At 45.0% G+C, this 21,451-nt stretch overlaps 3 protein-coding genes across 3 annotated transcripts; all 3 read right to left on the reverse strand.

Annotated features, from left to right (window-relative positions):
- Positions 1 to 1,743: 1,743 nt before the first annotated feature.
- LOC124694483 (50S ribosomal protein L11, chloroplastic-like) lies at positions 1,744 to 4,485 on the reverse strand. The gene is made up of 5 exons (XM_047227466.1): positions 4,473 to 4,485; positions 3,332 to 3,625; positions 3,068 to 3,240; positions 2,905 to 2,968; positions 1,744 to 2,113 (listed from the first exon to the last, which is right to left on the reverse strand). The coding sequence occupies exons 1-5, from the start codon at positions 4,483 to 4,485 to the stop codon at positions 1,905 to 1,907; spliced, it is 753 nt and encodes a 250-aa protein (XP_047083422.1). The 3' UTR covers positions 1,744 to 1,904.
- On the reverse strand, positions 4,292 to 10,094 carry LOC124694485 (psbP-like protein 1, chloroplastic). Its single transcript, XM_047227468.1, has 7 exons — positions 10,076 to 10,094; positions 9,368 to 9,466; positions 9,168 to 9,247; positions 8,936 to 9,058; positions 8,756 to 8,827; positions 4,926 to 5,022; positions 4,292 to 4,657 (listed from the first exon to the last, which is right to left on the reverse strand). The coding sequence occupies exons 1-7, from the start codon at positions 10,092 to 10,094 to the stop codon at positions 4,551 to 4,553; spliced, it is 597 nt and encodes a 198-aa protein (XP_047083424.1). The 3' UTR covers positions 4,292 to 4,550.
- A 7,694-nt stretch (positions 10,095 to 17,788) lies between these two features.
- Positions 17,789 to 21,026, reverse strand: LOC124701263 (flavanone 3-dioxygenase 2-like). The gene is made up of 4 exons (XM_047233310.1): positions 20,750 to 21,026; positions 20,402 to 20,649; positions 18,612 to 18,936; positions 17,789 to 18,207 (listed from the first exon to the last, which is right to left on the reverse strand). Exons 1-4 carry the CDS (start codon positions 20,942 to 20,944, stop codon positions 17,965 to 17,967), a joined length of 1,011 nt encoding a protein of 336 aa, XP_047089266.1. The 5' UTR covers positions 20,945 to 21,026; the 3' UTR covers positions 17,789 to 17,964.
- Positions 21,027 to 21,451: the final 425 nt, after the last annotated feature.

Consider the following 21,451-nt stretch of genomic DNA (forward strand, 5'->3'; position numbering starts at 1 on the left):
GACAACTTCTCACGGCGACGCGGGCACGACAACAACGATGCAGCAGAGAAGACAACGGCCATTGCGCCTTCCGGGAAGAGAAGGACATCTAATTCAAATGGGAGGGGGCAATTTGAGATGGTGCGGGGCAACCGGGGGGTTAATGGAAAATAACAAGCACGACAAAAACCACCTGGCCAGAATCCCGCGTCTCTACTCGCCAGCATGGCATCCACGTGTTGTGCACTCATTGGTTAGGACCAAATCCTCACTCAAATCGAAAGTTTCTGGACGGCGGTCTCACATTTTACAAGCTCTAGGACTAAACCTTCACAAGATGTAGGACCCGGGTGTAATTAGCTCAAAGAAAAGTTAGCAGTGTCACCGAACTCTCAAGATGCAGTGTTGTCTGGAACTCTGAAGATTACGTACGTGCGCGACCTAGTACAAGGCAGCGATCACCACTTTGCTATATGGTTCACTTGCCTGAGGCTATTTCTGAATACTACTCCGTACAAGGTAGGAAACCACCATCTCGACATCTCTTTCAAGAAGAGAAAAAGAACACACTGCATTGTGCCGCTGTGGTGCAAGTGCTCGTCGCTCACCGAGACCAATTTCACTCGGTCGATGTACATGCTATTGGGCCTTGGGCCTCTACGTTTCAAAGGAAGCGCGATTATTTTCGTGGGAATGTCACTCACTTCCCAGTTCAGACTTCAGAGTTTCAGAAGGAAAGAAAGAAATTCTAGGGCCAAACCACTCTACGATACCGAAACATGCGATTACAACTTTGCGCAGAAGAAGATCACAAAAAAAATTCCATGTTCTAAAAAAAAGACTCCCGGTAGAAGAAACATGATATAGAATTGTCATCATTCATTATGTGAGCAATAGACGCGAACCAGCCCCGTATTAAACAACTTTGGTCTGTTCAATAAATTTGCACCAACCGTTGTTCTAATTCATTATAATATATAGGCTTTCAATAATTTGGTCCTATTCTGTACATATATATCTACTCACCCGTCTTCTCTTCTCCTCGTCTATCTCATTCCTACAGTCTGAATTGGCTTTCCCCGCATAAGCAGTGTTCGATCTCAAGCAAAGGTTTTTGGATTACATATGGTGGTGGGAAAATAAACACCCAAAGTGCTAGAAAATGTGGGTGTTTGAGAATAAGAAGCACCAGGAATATGCTAGTAACAAAAATGCGACGATATTCTTGTGATGTGCTACCGAAGGGACGATCTACCACTTAATCCAGCACTTGTTCCGGTGGCCTCTTTTGTATTCCCACAACCTTGAAAGCGTCACATGTTATTGGGCCCTAGGCCACTACGATGGAAGAAAGTGTGATAATTTATGTAGGAACGCCAATCACTAGTTCATTACCCAGTCATAGACTCATAGTATACCACACAAATGATTCTGGCATCACACTTTCAGAAAGGCTTAAGACTTCTTTTCTGAAAAGAAATGCTTCAAACTGTAGTTTTCTTGAATTCCTTTTACTGATCCCGAAGACTGGATAGTAAATGCATACATAGTACAATGTTTAGAGTTGAAGCACACGTTTCTGTAGAATCGGATGACAGAAACAGTAAAAGCCTACTCGGATGTTCAAACTGAGCTATCTGCGGGTGCAGAATTCATATGAACACCACTTTTTCAGATGTCATGGATCATAAGGTTTTCAGAATGATAGAACTTGTAGGGCAAAAAATATAGCTGCAGGCCTGCAGCGGGAGAGCAACTACAATATCGAAGCAAATGATTACAGCTTGGCAAGAAGAGGATCTTTACTGTTTGCTCTCAAACGACCAGGGCAAAATCCCGAGCACTACAGAGGTTTTGCCAACAAAAAGGAAGCAAAATGTACAGATGGACATAGCTAGGGTGCTTTCTCCGTGCCGGTAAACAGACTAGAAGACCACCTTTTCCTTCTTCACTAGGATTGGTGGGTCAACATCGATGCCCATGTTAGCGGCAGTGCCCGCTATGATTCTCATCGCCGACTCGATGGTTTTGCAGTTCAAATCCGGCAACTTCTCCTGAGCAATTACACGTACTTGCTCCACTGTTACTTTTCCAACCTTCTCGCGCTGTGGCTCCTTTGAACCTTTTTCAACGCCTGAGAATCAGGATCAAAAAATTGAGGTAAGGAACCATTCGCTTACTTTGCAGTTATACCGCCCAATATAAACTACACCCAACTGAATGAGTTAACTCAATATTCAAAAAAGTTACTAGCTAACATATGACTTGTTTCTTTTTAGAGAAACTTATGACTAGTTAATTGAGCATACAGTATTAAGTTGTACAAGTTGTTTTTTCTTCAGTTATTCAGTGCCTTATGGAAGACTGGAACGACAGTTAGGAAGAAGGAAATGGACACCAAATTTGGTGAAGCTTAGACACTGAATTTTGAGCCCACGACAAAAATCCAAGGATGGCTGAACAGATAGACTAATGAATTATGCACACTGCGTTCCACCCAACAACTTAAGTTGGTGTTAACTCAAGGAACTAGTTTTATAGATTTTTTTTTTTTTTGAGAAATACTCCAGAGGTGCATATGCAATTCCTCAGATACAGATAAAGGATCAGTATCTCCTACGTGTGCAAAATTGGTATGCAGATAGCAACTCAGAGACCACATTGTCTACAAATTTCTAAAACCTCACGACAATGAATAACTTCATAACTGGAACATTGTTGCGTTCCTCTGCACATCTAAAACTCAACTGTAGTATTCTGCTAGCATTTGAAGTTTCAAACAACCTAGCCTTCCACAGAACTAATATACCAACTACTAGTAAAATCCATTTCCTTTTTTTCAAGATTAGTCCCATAGGTCCTCAGTTTGGTGGATGAACCACATATTATGAAAAAAAAAAACCATGCTATTTTACAGGTGCATACCTGCAGCCTTGAGGAGCAGTACCGAGGCAGGGGGCGTCTTCAGGATAAAGGTGAAGCTCTTATCCTGTAAAACACAGGGTAATCCCACACGCATCATGAGAACTCACCCACATTACGAATACTCATTAGCACAAACTTATGGGATTTAACTGTATTTGCTCACATCGAACACGGTGATCTCGACGGGGATAATGTAGCCGGGCTTGTCGGCGGTCTTGGCATTGTAATCCTTGCAGAATGCCATGATGTTCACACCCTTGGCACCGAGCGCCGGACCGACGGGCGGCGCCGGCGTCGCCTTGCCGGCCTCCAAGGCCAGCTTTATGATGCCCACGACTGCACGGAGCAACAGCAACGCAATTAAGCTAAAGCACAATGGAGTAACGGCGCGAGGCCGTGAAGGTAGAGACTAGAGACGAGCGCGAACCTTTCTTGGGCTTGCCCCCGGGTTTGGGAGGCGCCATGGCCCTGACAGCGAACACCCTCCGCGCGGGGGTGGCCGTGGCCGCGAGCGCCGCCGGCCGGAGGAAGGAGGAGGGGGCGCCGAGGAAGGAGGAGGTGAGCTTCTTGGCGGTCGGGGAGGGGAGCGCGCGGAGGGATAAGGTTGTGGTGGTGGCCATGGCTGTGCACTGGGAAGGAGTCTGCTGCTCTCTTCTGCTCTGCTCTCTCCTATCTTCTAATCCTCCTCCTGGGCTGGGAACTGAGAAGGTTAGAGATGGCCCTGTAGTCCGTCTTTTTGCAGGGGTTACGTATTTCGTAAAATTTGTATCCCTCTACCGGATCCGGTTTCTGGCAAATGATTTTGGTAACACAGATATACGGAGTACAGTAATATATGGATTTAGTCTTTGTTGGGGGACATATATGGTGCACTAGCACTTTGAGATGTACTAGTGCGCTAGATCATCAGAAACATATTTCGAAGTTGTGAAATATTCTGAAAAAAGATACCCGAGACAGAGATCATATATAAATTTCAATTTTGTTCAAACTTGATACACAAACTTAAAAATTCTATGAATAGTATATGTATCATGTTTCAAACCTGAAGTGAATAGTGTTACACTAGTACTATTCGTAATAGAAATGTATGTTTTGAATTTGAACTCGAAAATGTGTAACATGGCAAATGCATGTCATATGAGTGGTGTTGATTTTCTTCAGCTTTTCTTCACGACTTTGAAATAGGCTTACGCTAGTACACCTCAAGGTGCAGCGCACCCTATATGCCCATTCCGTAGCTCGAACAACACCTATGCGATGTGACATCCATGAAGAAAATCTAGCAGATTATTCGTATTCGTAGACATATTTATACAAGAGCCAGGAAATGTGTCATTCTGTTGGTGAATTCAGCTCTGAATTTGAACATTTCTAGACAGTGGGCTTCTATTTAACATTTCTTATTTTCGTGACACATTTACAGAGTTCTGGATCTCCTTAGTCCAAGGGTGGCAGTACAGAGGGTGGAAGAAGATATACATACAAAAAAAGGTATCTGAAATCACACATTTGAAAAGAGAAGAAGAAAAAAAAAGATCAGTACAATCCACATTCCCGACATTTACGGTCGAACCTCATACCAGCTGCAGTTCCGAAAACGAACAATCAACGAGGACAATCAGCACAGGACCTCACGTGCCCCCTCACACTTTTGTTTCGATTTTGAACGAGTCGACGATTGTATGTAGCCTTTCCTTCATCTTATCCCATCTCCTCTCGTTTGCGCCAGTAGCCAACGTGTAAAATTTACCTGCAACATCCCATACAGAATGAGATATTGAGCACTGACAAGAGATATTAATGCATTAAGCAAACATTTTAAAATGAAGCGGAAGCAATTTCTGTAGTCCTGCTATGTTTTATTACATATACAATGATACTCTCGTACTGGTTTCGTTGAAAGAGTCAGAGACCGGAAAGTTTGCAAGAGAAGCTGCTGGAAGCTTGTCAAAGGTGTGCAACACTTTTCACATGACATCTTATTGAAAGAGAAAAGGATGCCAGACAGGAGTTATTACCATTTGCTATGGTAATTGTACCAAGTGCATGTCTGGTGAAATTTGGAGCCTGGGCTGTGAACTCGAAAGTGTAGTAAGCTCTTCCGTCAATTTCAGTCTGGGCAATGAAATGAATCTTGTGAGTTCAACAAAAGAATGCCAAAAACCATGTAAAAGTGAATAGAATGTAAAGGTACGGAAGGATATTTAGCAAAAATAATTTGATTCCACTGCCCTGACTGAAAATTGTTATATAGTTTCTATGAAGGATTGGAATGTTATATAGTTTCTACAGAGCATGTTCACTGCTACACGGTACCCTTCATCTCCTCAAATTATCTTTGCGGTTAAACACACTAAGTAAACCTTCACCAAGATTTGTTTCGTCCCTCACGTGACCATTCGGCATTCAAAACTCTTGCATGTTCCGTTCCTTTTCTGTCCCCTCCATCTTCCCCAATCTCTCCTTCCGTTTTATCTCTGGCCCAGCTTCCTTTTTATTTATATACTATGTCTATTTCCCCTAGTCGTTCCTGGTCCCTCCCATAAACGTCACTGTCGCCCGTGCCACAGCCATCCTGCAGACAATGCCGCCCTCTCCTCAGTTAGGCATACCAGAGCTCCTGCCGTCCTTGCACATGGACGCTCATGTTGGAGATGCACCAATAGTTGTGGATACACCGAATCATCATGAGTGCCCTGCACATACTAACTCAGGGAATACATCTGTGCATCTACTCCGCAACAGGAAGAAACCTATTGCTATCCCTCAGCACGTCATCAGCAGTGTCCAATTCCACATGTCTCCATGTTTTGCTTCTTCTCCACCGATACAGATCTATGTGCAGTCTGTGCAGAGCCGACGACATCTTAATATGCTATTTTGCTCTGTTTTACTTTATTTATATGTGTGCTGCATAAGTATGAAGGTAGGGAAAGAGCGTGCATCTTTTAATTATGCAAAACCTCCATGTTTTATTTTGATAAATTAGCAGATGATGTATTCTGTTGTACTAATTATTTTGAGCCCATTCAAACAATAAGATGACTGAACAAACGTCTCAACTGCCTCACAACTTCTTCAGAAGGTAAGAATTATAATTTCCTTTTATTCCTAAGTTTTCTTTTCGAGTTAGCTATTGCTACTTGCTAGAGTTCAAACCAACGTGACATATGTTGACAGCAAGTAAGTTTGTCCAGAATTCCTCAGACCTTGAACACTATCGGCCCTGCAAGTAAGTTTCTGCACCTGAGTACTAATGGTTGATAGAAATGAAATGAATGAGCCTATACAATACATCTAATAAAATTGTTCATTGCACATTTTTCCTTTCCGCAACGGTGTTTCTATCCTAACTAACGAATTGCATAAGACTTTACCCCAGGTACCACCTAATTCTTAAAACGATGTTACACAAAGGTTAAATTGCAAGGTTATGTAATCTATGGAACAAAAACCATGACTATCCAGTTGTAACCGGTGATTGCATAAGAAATAGAATAACACATCTCTAGTCCATTTGCCAATAAACAATAGCAATGCATTTTTGAAACAGAATTCATCTGGTCTAACTCTGTTACATGTTACTGTTTCGCTTATTAGCTTATTGGCAAGCATACGGTAATTTTCATTGTTAGGTATAGGTATGGGATGCCCTGCGTACGCCATCGTCATTGTCAAGCATACAGTAATGTTGTGATAGTACAAAAATATTGCTATACGCCTATACGGGTGGGGGACTATGCTGCCATGAACGGACAGCCAAGGTCTCCCTTATTGGCTTGATCTGACGGTTCCAGAAAGGTGTTAAAACCGTGGAACAAAGTTTCAGCATTTCCAAAACACCAATGCAGACGAAAATGTGAGTATGCAGAAAATCTTCACTGGCCACAACAAAAAAAAGTTGGTCCCAGCAAATTCGACACTAAAAAGTCAAAAACTTATGCAACATTGAAGGCCAATGTTTGCAGCAGCTCGTGAAGCATTTGCAACACTGAAGCAACATTTGTAGCAAAACCCAAAAATCACTGCAGCACGCACAGCATTTTGAACGCACGTATGCAGCATTAAAATTCCACGAAAATACTATCTTGTAGCAAACATCCTTAATCCATGCAACATCTCGCTTGTGCGCTCGCAGCAAAATGCATACAGATTTGTAGCATGTTGAATGCACATATGCAGAATCGAAAATCCACGAAAAAACACGTCGTACCATCGTCCATAGAGGCCCCACTCTCGCAAATTTCGGCATCGCCAGCCAGGAATCTGGTTTGCCGGAGCTCCATCGGCGCTAGATCCGACAACCATGTTACCGTTCCCACTGGTCCATTGTCTCTCCAGGCTCAACACGGTTGTGGATTTTCTATGGCCAAGGATGTGCTTGAGCTTGGCTTCCCTGGAAAAGGTGTTGGGTAGCAGCAGAGCAGTGGTATTGATCGTGGTGGGCAGCAGTAGAGCAGCACAACATAACCAACTAGAGAGAGAGATTCGGTGGAGTGCACGCTCGAGGGTGAGCGACTGATCAGAGCGCCCAAGAGGAAACGTTTCTCCTATCACGGCATTGTTGCTTTTGTCATGTAAAACTATTTGGTCAAATGTTGTGCAGTAGAGGCAAAACGTCTTTTCAGGTGTCATTTAACACCATTAGTGGTAAAAATGGAACGACTAGTATTTTTTGGAACGAAATTTAAACACGGAGGCAAATAGGGAAGAAAATATTTCCAGGGTCAACTCGGAAGCACATTTTAATCCAGCACCAAATAAAGAATGTCCTCTTAATTTTATAGCCGCGGAAATCACACTCGAATCCTTATAAATTGCCGATTGGTCATCACACTCATACACTCCATCTATCTCCCCCCACCTCTCCCAGTCCTTATCATCTCTCTGCGCTTATAATCGGAAATGGCTTACCGCGACGGCCACGAATCAAGGTGGGCTACTCTGATCAGTGGCACCAAATTATTGAGGAAGATCTTATGGTTCCGCAAGGACGCGAGGCCAAGCGGAGATGAAGCGGCGAGTGGCGAACGTCCAGTCGGCTTCTTCGTGCGTGTCGAGTGTGACGTAGACTCCAAAACCAGGTATCTTCAGCATGACAACACGAAGAGCTTAATCGTGGACAACTCCGGGTATCTCGTGTCCACCTTTGAGGTACTTAATCTCAGCACGCTGCGGAATGAGGAAACATGCAGGCGCGAACTTCGTTCGATGCTTGAGATGATGCTGCAGGATCTCAAGTGCTCCAAAGAGTTTATGGAGTCCATCGTACCAAAAGGGATCGTAGAGGAGATCACCACTCTAGCAAGCGGAGGTCCCCAAGACTTGTTCTTCAGTTTTGCTATCAAGGTCGACCATGAGCTCCTCATATCCAGGCGTACCATCATGGATGCTTGTGAGATCAGGACCACACCTACTGATGAGAAGTGTATGATTTGTCTTGATTACATGAAGCCAGAACGTTATGTATTTAGTTTGCTTCATCTTATAGGGTGCAATCATCTCTTCCACGAAGGTTGTATTTCTAGGTGGCTTCAGGAGAATCAGAACTGCCCAGTATGCCGCAAAGATGTTAAGCTCAGTGTTCTAGAAACCATGTAATCAGTCTAAGTGAATCATGGTATACTACTATTGTCATTCAAATTTCTGAGTTTAGTCCAAGTCTTATAAAAGGGTCATTGACCACAAATACATATATCGGAGTTCTCTTGATTAATGTGTCACCATTCTCTAATAAAATGCATGTGTATATTTCTGGGGTGTATTTCTGAACTGGCTAAAAATAGCATATATTATTAATGCGTTCCGTGACATTTTTTTGGAAATTTATTTGGGGGAAACGTATAACCTGTTTTGCCTCAATTAACTTTGTCTTCTGCGTAGGTGGAGCAAGAACTTTCCGTACCAAAGCCTCAGCAACCTAGAGCGCACACCATAGATCAGATGTAAACATATTAATTACTACCATATCAAGCGAGCAGGTCCAGTTTAATTTATACTAACAAAAAACAAAAACGATCGAGCAGACCTGCTCTGGAGGACCGAGGTCACGGATGTCTTCCTTGATGGTCGGAATCATGTTGATGCTGACACTCTCCAAAGGCTCGATCACATCTTTGTACACCTTATCTTGGCCTTGCACAGACACTTCCTAGAAATCCATTATAACCTTAAAATTACCATCCAGAACTAAGCAAAAAATCATGGACTGTTTCTGTTTTCCCATTGATGAGTAGGGTGCAGAATCAAGAGTTCCTCACCTGCCATCCGAACGGGTACACGAAGGAGTACCCGGCTTTCCTGTCGATGACACCCAGGAACCCTTTCGTGCCCTCTGCGACTATACCAGATCATCAGAATCGCACTCAGACACATGGTTTTGACCGATCAAAACGCATCCACAGCTGTAATTACTAGTGATAGTGTCATTCTAGAGTGATGGGTTCAAAGAACAACTCACATGCCGCCGGAGTAGGCCGGGAGACGAACGCCGCGGCGGCCGCAGCCCCCGCCACGAGCACCTGGCGCCGCGGGGACGGGGAGCACTCCACCGAGTCACCTGACACAACGCAGAGAGGAAATTACCACCTGGAACAAACTGGGTGCCGTTAACCGGGCCGGGGGGGTACCGACCGCTGGTGGTGGCGGTGGGCTGCGAAGAGGAGGAGGCGGCGGCGAGGGGCCTGACGCAGCAATGCCGCCTCCGGAGCGAGGATCCCCTGGCGCGGTCCGCGCGGCGTGGGAGCGTGAGGGAGGCCGCGGTGGACACGGCTGCGGCGGCCATGGATGACGGACGGGGAGACGAGGCGGATAGCGCGAGCGAGTGTTGTGGACTGGGTGCGCCGCCCGTTGCCGCGAGTAGGATTTCGCTTCGCTTCTGGTCCACACAGACACACGACACGAGTCGAGCTCGAGCCGAGCAGCCGCGCGCGCGCGACGAACAGGACGGGCCAGGTAGGTATCGAAGAAAAGGCCCATGTTTATTTCGGAGAACAAGCAGTCACAGTATGGGCTTTGCCCTCATCAGTTGGTTCTCTTTTTCTCAAACAAACAAACCAAAAAGATAACTTTTTTTCCCGAAATGGAATCACAGCATGGGCTCTCGCACCAATAGGCTCTCACATCAATGGCCCCGCCGCACGGCCCTCGCTTCAGAAGACATCACTACCATCAAATCGCCGGTCCATCTTTAGGGCGAAGATCTACATATCCTATACCAGGCTTGTTGTCGACGCACCATGGAAGATCAGTCGTTGGTAGCACCTACCGAACATGCACGACTCAGCGTAGCACTTGTCGGCCAGGCATGGCTTAACATCTCTTCCTCCATCCTCTGTCATCCAACGCTGCTCCACAAACGATACTCACAGGAGAGAAACATCACCACAATGCTGCCATCGTCCGATCTAGAAGACAAGATCCTAGGGTTTCATAAAACAACCATAGAAGAGATTGATAAGCCCATCAGATCCTTTTTCTGGGCTGGCAGTGCTGATAAGAGAAAGTATCACTTTGTGAAATGGAGGTGGATCTGTAAACCAAAAAAGAAAGGTGGCTTGGGTTTGAAAGATCTCACCAAATTCAATATTAGCCTCATGTGTAAGTGGTGGTGGAAAGTTGAATCCTCAGATAGTCCTTGGAATGATTTCATTAAAAGGAAATATCTTAAAGGTGCTGGTGTCTTCTATTCAAAAAAGAGACCAGGTGACTCCCCTTTATGGTCAGATATGCAGAAAATCAAAGGCTTCTATTTAGTCGGCAGGAAAATGCAAGTGGGAGATGGAAAATTAACAAGTTTCTGGCAAGATGCTTGGTGTGGTAGTACTCCGTTATGTGAATCTTTTCCTGAGATATTCCACATATGTAATGAACAAGAGATCACAGTTGCTGATGCGGCTGCTCATGGATGGAATTTCTCGTTTAGAAGATATTTATCTCCAGAGTTAACTGCTCAAGTTCATGGTCTGCTGGGCATCGTGAGACAGATTAACCTCTCCCTTGAGAGAGACAGGCCTGTGTGGAAATGGACAAAAAATGGGATTTTCTCTGTGAAATCCATGTACAATCACTTATGCAGGCATGGTACAGACAGATCCTTCAAACACCTGTGGAAAAGCAGGATTCCTCTGAAGATAAAGATATGGTTGTGGTTAATCTGGCATAATGCAATCGCAACAAAGGATAATCTTCTGAAAAGAAACTGGAGTGGGAGTGCATCCTGTCAATTCTGTCACCAAAATGAATCTATTTCCCATTTATTCTTTGATTGTGTTGCAGCAAAATATGTTTGGAGCACAGTAGCTGTGGCTGTTGGTGCAAATAACAGGCCTGGGAACTTCACGCAATTTTTCGATTGGTTCCCACGCTTCGTTCCTGCCAGTAGGAATGTTCAGATTGCGGGTCTTGCAGCGATTTGCTGGGCAATCTGGAAACTGCGTAACAGAGCTTGTTTTGACATGAAGTTGATTAAGTCTCCCAGTGAGCTAATCAGTCTATCTGTTGTGTTTATGAATTATTGGGCAGGGCTTCACAATGATGTTGATGAGAGGAACATCAAGACTGGAGCCGATAATCTGCTACGCCTGGCGACTGCGGCCGCCACTTCATCAGCAGCTGCTGGAGGGAGACCTGGGCGTGGAGGAACGCTTACTATCACTGACGCTGCGGCTGCCAACATCACAGGAGATGAGGAAGAAGATATGGAGACTGATGTTGCGTGAATCGCTTCTTTGATGTTTGCTCAAGTTGATGAAAGGATGAAAAGAGCTTTTGGTGACTTTGGATGCTTGCTTGGATGATTCCTATGGAGACTGATGCTGCCTTTTTTAGTTTTCTTTTGGCTGTCCCCGGTCCGTAATATAAACTTCCTCTAAACGCTAGCATTAGGCGGCGCTCCCCTCCCCCCTTCTTCCTGTCGTGATACTATGTTTTTCGTTATCCTATGGTAATGAAAATCGATTCCCCTGAGGGGTGGATCGCTTGGAAAAAAAAGATCCTAGGGTTTCCCACGGAGAAGCGCGATTGAGTCGACAGTCGTTGCCCAACGATGCCTTCATCAAGGTAAGGGTGCATAACAACGCACTCGCCCTCCAAGTCGGCTCGGTTTCCACCAGCAATTATGTCTCCCCAATTCGCACGTCCATCTTCACATGCTACACGCTCACAAAGTCGTTTCATAAAAAAATCGATTTATCATGCGACGTGTGTAAAAAGATAAAAATCAGTGCTAATAATAATGCTTTTCACCAGATATTTTTTTTTGACATAGACCATAAAAATATTGGTTTCTCATGAAACTTGACGAACGCACATATATTATGAAGATGTACATGTAGATTTTTTTGCTAAATTTTTTGTTACTTCAAAATATGGTTTTTTTTTAGAGGAGCATACGCACCCGGGAATCGAATTGAATTTCCGCCTAACTATTCTAGGAAACTGTATAAAATATTTTGGCAGAAAGTGCCGATCCTATGTAGGCAATGACGCTACATTGAGTATTATATGGCGACACAGGGAATATTGCAGTGATCATTGGGCTGTTCTAGAGCCTTTGTTTACACATCTTCTGTAGTCAGTCCAGTGTATGTGGATGGAGTATAGTTAAAATAATATTTTATAGAAACCCTAAACAATTAGCATTGTGTACCACAACTAGTTATTCTGCTAACCAACCACAAGATTTATATACAACATGTACAGTGCAATCGATCTTGGTTTACTTGAAGGGTTTTATATACGGAGTATATTTTTTAACAGAGGTGGTTTACTAAAAGGTACGGTACGATGTATTTGTGCATCACATGCACATTTGATTGCCAAGATTGATCACCAACACGTTAGAGCATCTCTAGCAAATACCCATCTAGAATCTTAAATTTACCGTGCGCATTCAGATTCAGAGTCTTGTCCCGTCTTGTCTATTTCGCTGTCACCCGTTCAGATATCCCCTATCCTATTTACATTCTGAGTCAGTTTATGTTTACACCCACCATTGTCCACTACACTCACCTCCTGTGTGACCTACAATATCTTCTTCGCATGATTTTTTGTTATCTTTTCTTTCCTCGTTCCAGCTCCTTAATGCTCTAGGCCTACTCAGATGCTATATGGACTAGTGATCTCTTGGACCATCGACCACTTTCTGCCTACTGTGTTTCTTGGAAGACGAAGAAACAGACTGCGGTTTCCCGTTCAAGTGCAGAGGTTGTGTTGCGAGCTGGCTCTTGTAACAGCAGAGGTCACTTGGTTACGCTGGTTGTTGGAGAATTTTGGTGTTTCTGCTGCTGGCCCTACCCCTCTTCTGTCAGACAGTACCGACGCTATCAATATTGCGCGTGATTCAGTGAAGCACGAGCTCACCAAGCACATCGGTGTGGATGCTTCATTTATGCATGCTGCTGCGCAGGATCAGATTCTCACTCTACACGGTGCCTTCGGAGTCACAGTTACTAGATTTCTTCATGAAGACCCAGACAAGAGCTCAGTATGATTTCTTTCTCTCTAAACTCAGTGTTGTTGATCTACCATGAGTTTGATGGGGTGTTAGAGATGTATAATCTCCCTTTCTACATATCATCATTCTATAAGATATTTTCTGCACTTTGTCACACATGTACATATATTGGCCTTTGACCCTATGAAAGTTAGTTGCCCATTCTAACATGTCTTAGTGTCTATGTACCGTGATATTAGGTAGTTTGCTAACTAATACATGATTAATTTTTAACATGCTAGAATATGATTTATATTCGTACTTTGTTTTTACTTCTGTGTGTGTAATTTTCTAGAACCAAAAACAGCCTACTATTAGCATATGGAGCGGGTGGCCAACGGCTTTTTTTTTTACCAAACGTGGATGTTATTGTTTTTCTCAAACTATATCTGATATATTTTTTGTGTGTGCTAACTAGGTTATGTGTATCTTAACTATGCAGAGGTTGGGTGTTCAAAAATTTCATCCTCATGCTATCTCAATGCTAATTTCATCCTCCTACTATCTCAATGCTATGTTTTGACTGAATTAAACCACGGGTTTATAATTAAGATAATTTTCTTACAATTTGTCTGATCGTTGCATCGATGTGCACCAGATTGTTTTCATTATGGGTTAATTGAATAGATGTCATTGCAATTTTCAGCTATTTGAGAAAAAAATTATTTTTGAAGAACGCCATTGCAATTCTCTGTACATCCAATAAATACCATTATGCTTATTTTAGCACACATGCCACACAATATACACTCGTATTCTTATCCTACATATATATGGATACACTATGTTTTACCCAAAATAGCTTACGGCATGCACGATTGTTGTTTGTCAGCTGCCACCACATCACTAGCAAAGAGTATTAAAGGTACAGTTTATAACGATATGTTTATATGGTTGTCTGTAGGCACTTCAAAAGCTAAAATATATTGTTTTACCAACTAAATAGTATATGATAAATTAACACAACATGAGTCCACTCGTTAGAAAAAAATAGCGAGCAAAGAGAGAACTTTATGCGTGCTGCCATTTTATTCTCAAAGACATTAAATACACCATGTGCGCATCTTTTATTACAAAAGTAATATCACAAATTAATAAAATAATTATTACACAAAAATGAACCGGCAGCACTAGCCAATTCTCATAGGGACCACTGTGTCTACGTATGTCCAGCGAAAATACAAGTGTATATTGCGTAGTTTGGTGTCAAAATTGATAAAATGGTTTTTGTGAAATGTATAGAGAATTGCAGTGGCATTTTTCAAAAGTTAAAAGTTGCAATGGCATTTCTCAAATAGCCCAAAATTGTAGTATCCAATTAACCCTTTCATTATTGTGTCTAACTGAAAAACCATTTTACCATTATCTTTGTTTTTAAGAGATATTAAGAGATAGGTTCCATTGATAAAATATAAAAAAATAGATCCTGGACTTATTATTTTGACAACATTTTTCCTATACAACATGTTTTTTGTGCAATATTCTTCTAATATATATTTTTGCACTAGTCTTATCATTGCGTCTTTCAGCTAGTGGTAGAAAAATAGAGGATGTGGATTAGAAGAAACTGATACTCCCTCCATTCCAGTGAATAAATCACACACATTTTAAAATGAATGTTTGCCCATTTTTTGTGTGAATAGAACTATGGCATTAAAATAAACAACAAACAGTACAAAGCATCCCAAGAAAAATAAAAATTACAACAAGATTCTTGAGAAGCCCTTCATCTTCAACCTCCTGACCGTGTTCCGCTCTTTCCTGAGTCGAGTACTACAAAAAGTTCTAGAGCAGAAACTTGGATCAGGAACACTGTCTGGAGCTCTTCAGAAACTAGTTGTAGGCTAGAGAACGGAAAAGTCCGGAAGCTTTTTTGTGCTCATGACGTTTTGTGGTGTACTTCCGTGGTTATGAGCTGTTGTTGCCCTCGTCGATCTCGTTTCAGGCTCCGCGGCAACTCTGCTCAAACCGATTGCAGCGTTGGCCGTATGCACCTCCTGGGGGAGAGCTACTGAGAAATTGTTGCTGAATTGTTGTTGCTAGTTGTAGTATGGTCATTTTCAATTTTTTTTAATAACTGCAAGTGTTTACCGGTGTCTTATTAATTGGTAAATATAAGCGTAGGTACAACAATTCAGCAACAATTTCTTGGTATCTCTCTCCCTCAGGGGGTGAATAGAGCGCTGCTATACACACGACGTTTTACATCCGATATTCGTACGATCTGGGCTACCCTGTGTGCCTACTCGAAAATCCAGGCCAACGCCAATCTAAACCTCATAGCTCAAGACAAAACCCATCTTCTCCATCTGCATTCTTCCTTCGTTGTGACTCTAAGGGCATCTCCAGCGGTTTGATGTATTTCAGACGATACAAATGACCGTGCGCGTCCGTTTGCATCGGGTACAGTTCGACATATTTTATTATTATTATTTTATTGATGAGATAGAGATAAATAGTTTGCAAAACAAAACATACGAAATCTAATAACACATCGAAGTCTACTGGCGTCTAGTCGTTGCCGGTGAGGTCGACGACCTCCGTCATCTCCCATGGCATGTGCAGCACTAGTGGTCGCCAGCCTCCTCGTCATCGGTGAGATCCTAGCAGAGCTACTGGCACGCCTCACCTTCAATGATCTGGCGCAGAAGTCGTAGCGTCGCCGGATGTGTGCCACCTCGCTAGAAATCGAATGAAATCCGTCGTCTTTTGTGTTTCCGAATTCTAAACATTTTTGGGGGTTCGCGTTTGGGGTGCGCCGGTGTGGGGAAACCTTCCCCAAATGGAGGAAGGTGTGCCAGTGGCCTCGATAGTGCACTACCAGCGCCAGTGCCGACACCTATTTGGAGAGCGCCGATGTAGATGCTCTGACAGATTAGCATAAGGACATCTCCAACGGCGCGACGCATTTTGCCGCTCCCTCGTAGAGGAAAGTGAGCTGGCAGCCGGGCTCGACAGCGAGGTCGCGGGCGAACTTGTCTCACCCCGTGTGCAGGTACATCTTGCCCTGCCCGTCGAACAAGACCTCGACAGGCCACCGGCAGAAGTTGCAGCTGGCCTCCCGTAGCTGCAACTGGGCCGGCTCGACGCCATCGACAAACTCGGCGAACTTGTCCGGGAGCCCCTTGATGGCGAGTGGGTCGTCATCGATGCGGAGGAGGAACTAGAAGCAGCGCTCCTCCTGCGAAGACGAGGAGGGCACAAGCGACGGCGAGCGTGGGGTCGTAGCTGCTCCACCACGCCGGCCCCTGCCCCGGCCACGGGGCGCCCAGGCCCGCGGCCTCGACCGCCTCGCCGGCCACCAGGACCCGCCATGAACTTCCTCGCGGGTCTGGCTGCGTCGCAGAAGAGCTAGGTGGTGCTACGGTGGAGCTTGTGGCGGCTAGGGTTTGTGTGGAGGAGTGCATGAGGAAGAAAAGTGTGCGTCCTCTTTATACAGGCCGGAGGCAGGCGACGGCCGCGGGACGCGTGCCATTACTGCGTTGGCCGAGGTGGGCGGCGGTCGCTCGGCAGGTGAGGCATCGCCATTAACGTGGCGCAGACTGCCGAAGCGACGCAGCGGTGCCAGTCGCTGGCGCACATGAGAAGATGCATCGACGCAGGATCACTGTGAGGCGGGCCCGACGAAACGTCCGTCAGACGCGAGCGGACATTTTACGCGTCCGCGCAGCGTCCGCAGAGAGCTTTGGGCCAGGTTGGCGTCACCGTGAACGGCCCGATCACTTTAGGTCGCCCCGCTGGAGCAGGAACCCGACGCATTTTTCGGCCCCGCGGACGCAAGCGGTCGTTCAGCAGACGATTTGCATTGCGCGCCGTTAGAGATGCGCTAACATTTCTATGTAAGTCCGTATGTTCCATGAGAAGTTCAATAGCTTATCAATCCATCAGCTTTGTGCAGACCAAAGAACTCAGCGAAAATAAGCCAAGGCTAGAATTTGCATAGCGACTGATGAGTGATGATTAATTAGCACTGTGAAGAAGCATTGTCGGACAGAGATCGTACATGGATTGTCGTGTGTGGAGCAATTCCGGGGTGAATACGACCAACGCTGCAATTGGTTAGAGCAAAGTTGCCGCGGAGCCTGAAACGAGATCGACGAGGGCAAGAAATAACTCAATCACACAGTACAAATCCATATCATTGGATATTGAAAATCACTTTCTAACTATATAAACTATTTATCATATAACTTCCTACTACTTAGGCTAATTCTTAGTCAAAGAGAAATCTCAAAAGACGTGCTCACCTTATTAATGGGAAGGGAGGGGGTACAGTAAGCGCTCTCGTACCTACCTTATGTAGTTTACCAATTAATAAGACACTGGTAAACACTTGCAGTTATTTAAAAAAATTGAAAATGACCATACTACAGCTAGCAACAACAATTCAAGAACAATTTCTCAGTAGCTCTCCCTCAGGGGGTGCATACGGCCAACGCTGCAATCAGTTAGAGCAGAAACGAGATCGACGAGGGCAACAACAGCTCATAACCACGGAAGTACACCAACAAAACGGCATGAGCACAAAAAAGCTTCCGGACTTTTCTGTTCTCTGCCTACAGTTAGGTTCTGAAGAGCTCCAGACAATGTTCCTGATCCAAGTTCCTGCTCCAGAACTTTTTGTAGTACTCGTCGTAGGTGTAATTTCGGTAGACGGCGGGCGTTTCGTCACCGATGAGCTTCTCAGCGGGACCGAGAGTCACGCTATTGCAGGGGCACAGGAAGGAAGCGATGGACATCCTTGCTCTGTCCGAGTTCACTACGGCTCGGTGCCACACGCTCTTATATCTCCCATTGCTCAGGGCCTGCAAGCAATTGGTATTAGGTTCAGTTAGCACTTCAGAGTTCCTGAGTTCAGAAAAGAGTACACTATGCAAACCATATAAAATGATTTGATCATGTCTAGGTGCATGATGCTACATGGACTATTGTATGGGCGCACATGAAGCATCAGACTAAATCATTGGGCTGTTCAAGAGAACATTGTTTAGACTTCTCCTCTGGTCGGTCAAGTGATTGTCTTAGTCATCTAGATGCAGTTCAGTTAAAGCAAGCAGGTCGGACGATATTCCGACCTTCTAAACAATTAGCAATGTGTTCTACAACTAGCTAGGCCCCTAACCACCGCAAGATGTACAGTATATATATAGCATGAACATTATAAAATTATATATACAACCGTTGGATCTTTTGGTACTTAGTGCATCACCTGCAGTTGATCACCAAGATTGATCACGAGTGCGTTGGGACGGGGGTTCACAGCGATCCACTTGCCTTCCTTGAGGACCTGTAGCCCGGCCACCTGTTCGTCCATGAGCAGGATAGTGAGGGCGTTTGGGTCCGTGTGCGCCGGGAGCCCGTAAGTGAGCTCCGGCGACGGGCACTTGGGGTAGAAGTTCACGGCCATGTGCTGCTCCTGCTCGCCAAGCACATTCTTGATGTAGTCGTCTTCCAACCCCAGGCTCTCTGATATCGCAGCGTAGAGCCTGAACCCAAGATTTCGAACTTCTTTGCAGTATTCACTCATTATATCCCTGATTTATGATCAAAGAAAAAAAGTGGGTGATCAATAACATCACAATTATAAACCCTCAATGTCTGTTTGAACTGCATATTTCAAGTCCCATGTAAATGAATTAGAGGATTTTAAGTTCAAGTGTTTGGATGGCCACATAATTACACTCTAATTAGTACAGAGGTCTATTTGGAAGTTTCTATTCGGCTCAACACTATTCTAGAACTATTCATCACAAGTGTATAGCTAGATATTTTCTTGCAATGATCTAACTGACTGACCATGCTAATTTGTAGGGCCGTGTAAGGTACTAACTTGTCTATGATCTTGGTCCTACTGTCCTATGTTCCATTGTCCCGTCCATGAGCCCATACACTTACGAGATCTGGTGAAATCTTCCCCTAACCCCACACCCAAGCAAGTTGCAGTGTCTATTCTCCATCCTTTCAACAAGTTGAGATCCATCTTCCAACCAAATGAGATCTACTCCCCGATCCTTAACAGGTGAAATGTTCCTGACACCCATCATGTGAGCGTGACACATCTTGTCCTTGTAATTTCATGTTTTTTTTTTGCAGTGCAAAAGGATGTTCCAATTGCACTCTCCTGTTGCATCATTGATTTATGTTTCTCTGGCGTCCATTCTTCAAATTACCTCTTTCATGACTATAGTGCAAAATAGGCATATTGAAAGGCCACTGGCTCGCAACAGTGCCTTGTTGTTTCTCCTCTGCCCAGGCCCCCCCTGGGTGATCATTCACGTTTATGCTAGTTTCTTGCACGACATTTAGGTACGTGGTATGGTGATGCCGTGGCCCACTGCTATATTTTGGTCCCTTGAGTGGTAGTACTGGTTTCTCTGCCCTGATCTTATGCTTTCTGAATGCAGGAAGCCATGTCTGTCCTAGGAATGCATGGCAGGCCTGCCTCTCCAGCACTTGGAAAAGTCGTTCCAGGTACAGAGTATATTTTGTCTGGTACTAGTACTTGTGTATACAGCTCAGTCTCATGTCTCGTGAAGGAGAAGATTAGTTGTACTGGTACAGTACTAGTAGTTTGATTGTTTGTTTATGGTTGAATCTTGGAAGTTCCAATAATTTGCCTAGGTTAGGAATCTGTGATGAAAGATATTTAAGAAAGGTGTATAGTTTCGTAGCTGAAAAAAGTATAGGTATGCTGGAACATTGGGAGTTTGAATTTAGCATTGTCAACTGGAAAGCAAGCCGCGTGAGTACTTCTTAAGTATACTTATGGAAAGGGGTGCAACTGTAGACTATGATTACGCCTTACAGCGCTAAATACTTGTCGCAAGTTTAGTCAAAAGTATGTCTACATCCATTGAACCTGCAGAGGTAGTTAAGTATTTTCTAGCGCAACGCAACACGTAACTAGCAGCAGCACAGGAGTTTGATAAGTCTGTATTATTCCTGTGTTTCTTTCTGAACGTAGTGAAGCAATGGCGGCACGCGGGAAGGGAGGTTTACCTGAAGGGCGGTGGATTGGCCGGCCAGTCCGGGACGAACTGCTCGAGCGGGTGGCAGTGGAGGCGGAGGTAGTCGCGCCAGTTGTGCACGGTCTCCTTGCGGACGTTGAAGCTGGTGGAGAGCCGCATCTTCTTGGCCGGGTCGTCGGAGTAGAGCTTGGCCTTCTCCTCCGGCGAGAGCCGGAAGAAGTCGTTCGCCACAGCCATCGCTGCCAGCATCAGCTCCACGGGCAGTCCATGGTTGAGCACCTGGCGAGTTTAGTTCAATCAGAGACGTCACAACAGTGAGCAAAAAAGCAGAGCACGGAGGCAGCACCCACGCGGAATGCGTGATTGAACGAATTGAAACCTGGAAGAAGCCGTGTGAGCGGCATGCGGCGCCGATCTGGGACACGACGGTGGCGCGGTCGGGGTTGGCGAGGTCGACGACGGGGATGTTGGCGTCGGCGACGACCTCGTCGAGGCGCGGCCGCTCCGCCTCGTTCCGGACGTAGCTGTCGGGCAGCTTATCGTGCACGGACGTGGAGATGAGCTGCTCAGCCATGCCGGCCGAGGCAAGAAGAGAAGACACGATCGAGCAGAGCAAGGCGGATGTTATGGTGGTGACCGCCGCTGTGTTTCGGGTACTGCGGAGGAGATTGAGGAGGGATTTAAGGAGGGGAAGTCTATATGGGAGATGAGATGAATGAATGAAAACGATAGAAGAACGCGCTCTCTGAGTTGACTGAAAGGGCCGTCGATCGTCACACGGAGGCAAGCAAGCAACGTCATACCTCTCCGTGCGATATGACGCAACGCACCACCGCTGGGTTGGGAGAGCCAGCCAGCACCCTTGGCGTTCGTTGGCGTGTCAGCGAGGCGTTTGCGGCGCGTCGGGCCCTGGTGCGCGCCGCGTGTCCGCCATGCCGCTCAAAGGCAGAGTACCCAAAAGGGCCAGCTTTTACGACCTCTTCGAGCACCGTGTGATCTGCAAATGCTTGAAAACTTTTCTACTCCCTATGAGACGCGCACGGTTTTTTTAATATTTGTCTTTGACACACACACACAAATA

The sequence above is a fragment of the Lolium rigidum genome, chromosome 3 (genome assembly GCF_022539505.1).
Source record: "Lolium rigidum isolate FL_2022 chromosome 3, APGP_CSIRO_Lrig_0.1, whole genome shotgun sequence".
In the NCBI taxonomy this organism is placed as follows: Eukaryota; Viridiplantae; Streptophyta; class Magnoliopsida; order Poales; family Poaceae; genus Lolium; species Lolium rigidum.

Excerpts from the sequence above, each read along its gene's own strand:
- LOC124701263 (XM_047233310.1), bottom strand. The coding sequence starts at position 20,944 with ATGGCTGAGCAGCTCATCTCCACGTCCGTGCACGATAAGCTGCCCGAC. Across the intron at positions 20,650-20,749 it reads GCTCACACGGCTTCTTCCAG|GTGCTCAACCATGGACTGCC; the intron begins GTTTCAATTCGT and ends TAAACTCGCCAG. Across the intron at positions 18,208-18,611 it reads ATCTTGGTGATCAACTGCAG|GCCCTGAGCAATGGGAGATA; the intron begins GTGATGCACTAA and ends AATTGCTTGCAG.
- LOC124694483 (XM_047227466.1), bottom strand. Across the intron at positions 2,969-3,067 it reads TCGAGATCACCGTGTTCGAT|GATAAGAGCTTCACCTTTAT; the intron begins GTGAGCAAATAC and ends TGTGTTTTACAG. Across the intron at positions 2,114-2,904 it reads ACTGCTCCTCAAGGCTGCAG|GCGTTGAAAAAGGTTCAAAG; the intron begins GTATGCACCTGT and ends CCTGATTCTCAG.
- LOC124694485 (XM_047227468.1), bottom strand. Across the intron at positions 8,828-8,935 it reads ACCTCGGTCCTCCAGAGCAG|GTTGCTGAGGCTTTGGTACG; the intron begins GTCTGCTCGATC and ends TGTGCGCTCTAG. Across the intron at positions 5,023-8,755 it reads AGTTAATTGAGGCAAAACAG|ACTGAAATTGACGGAAGAGC; the intron begins GTTATACGTTTC and ends TTCATTGCCCAG.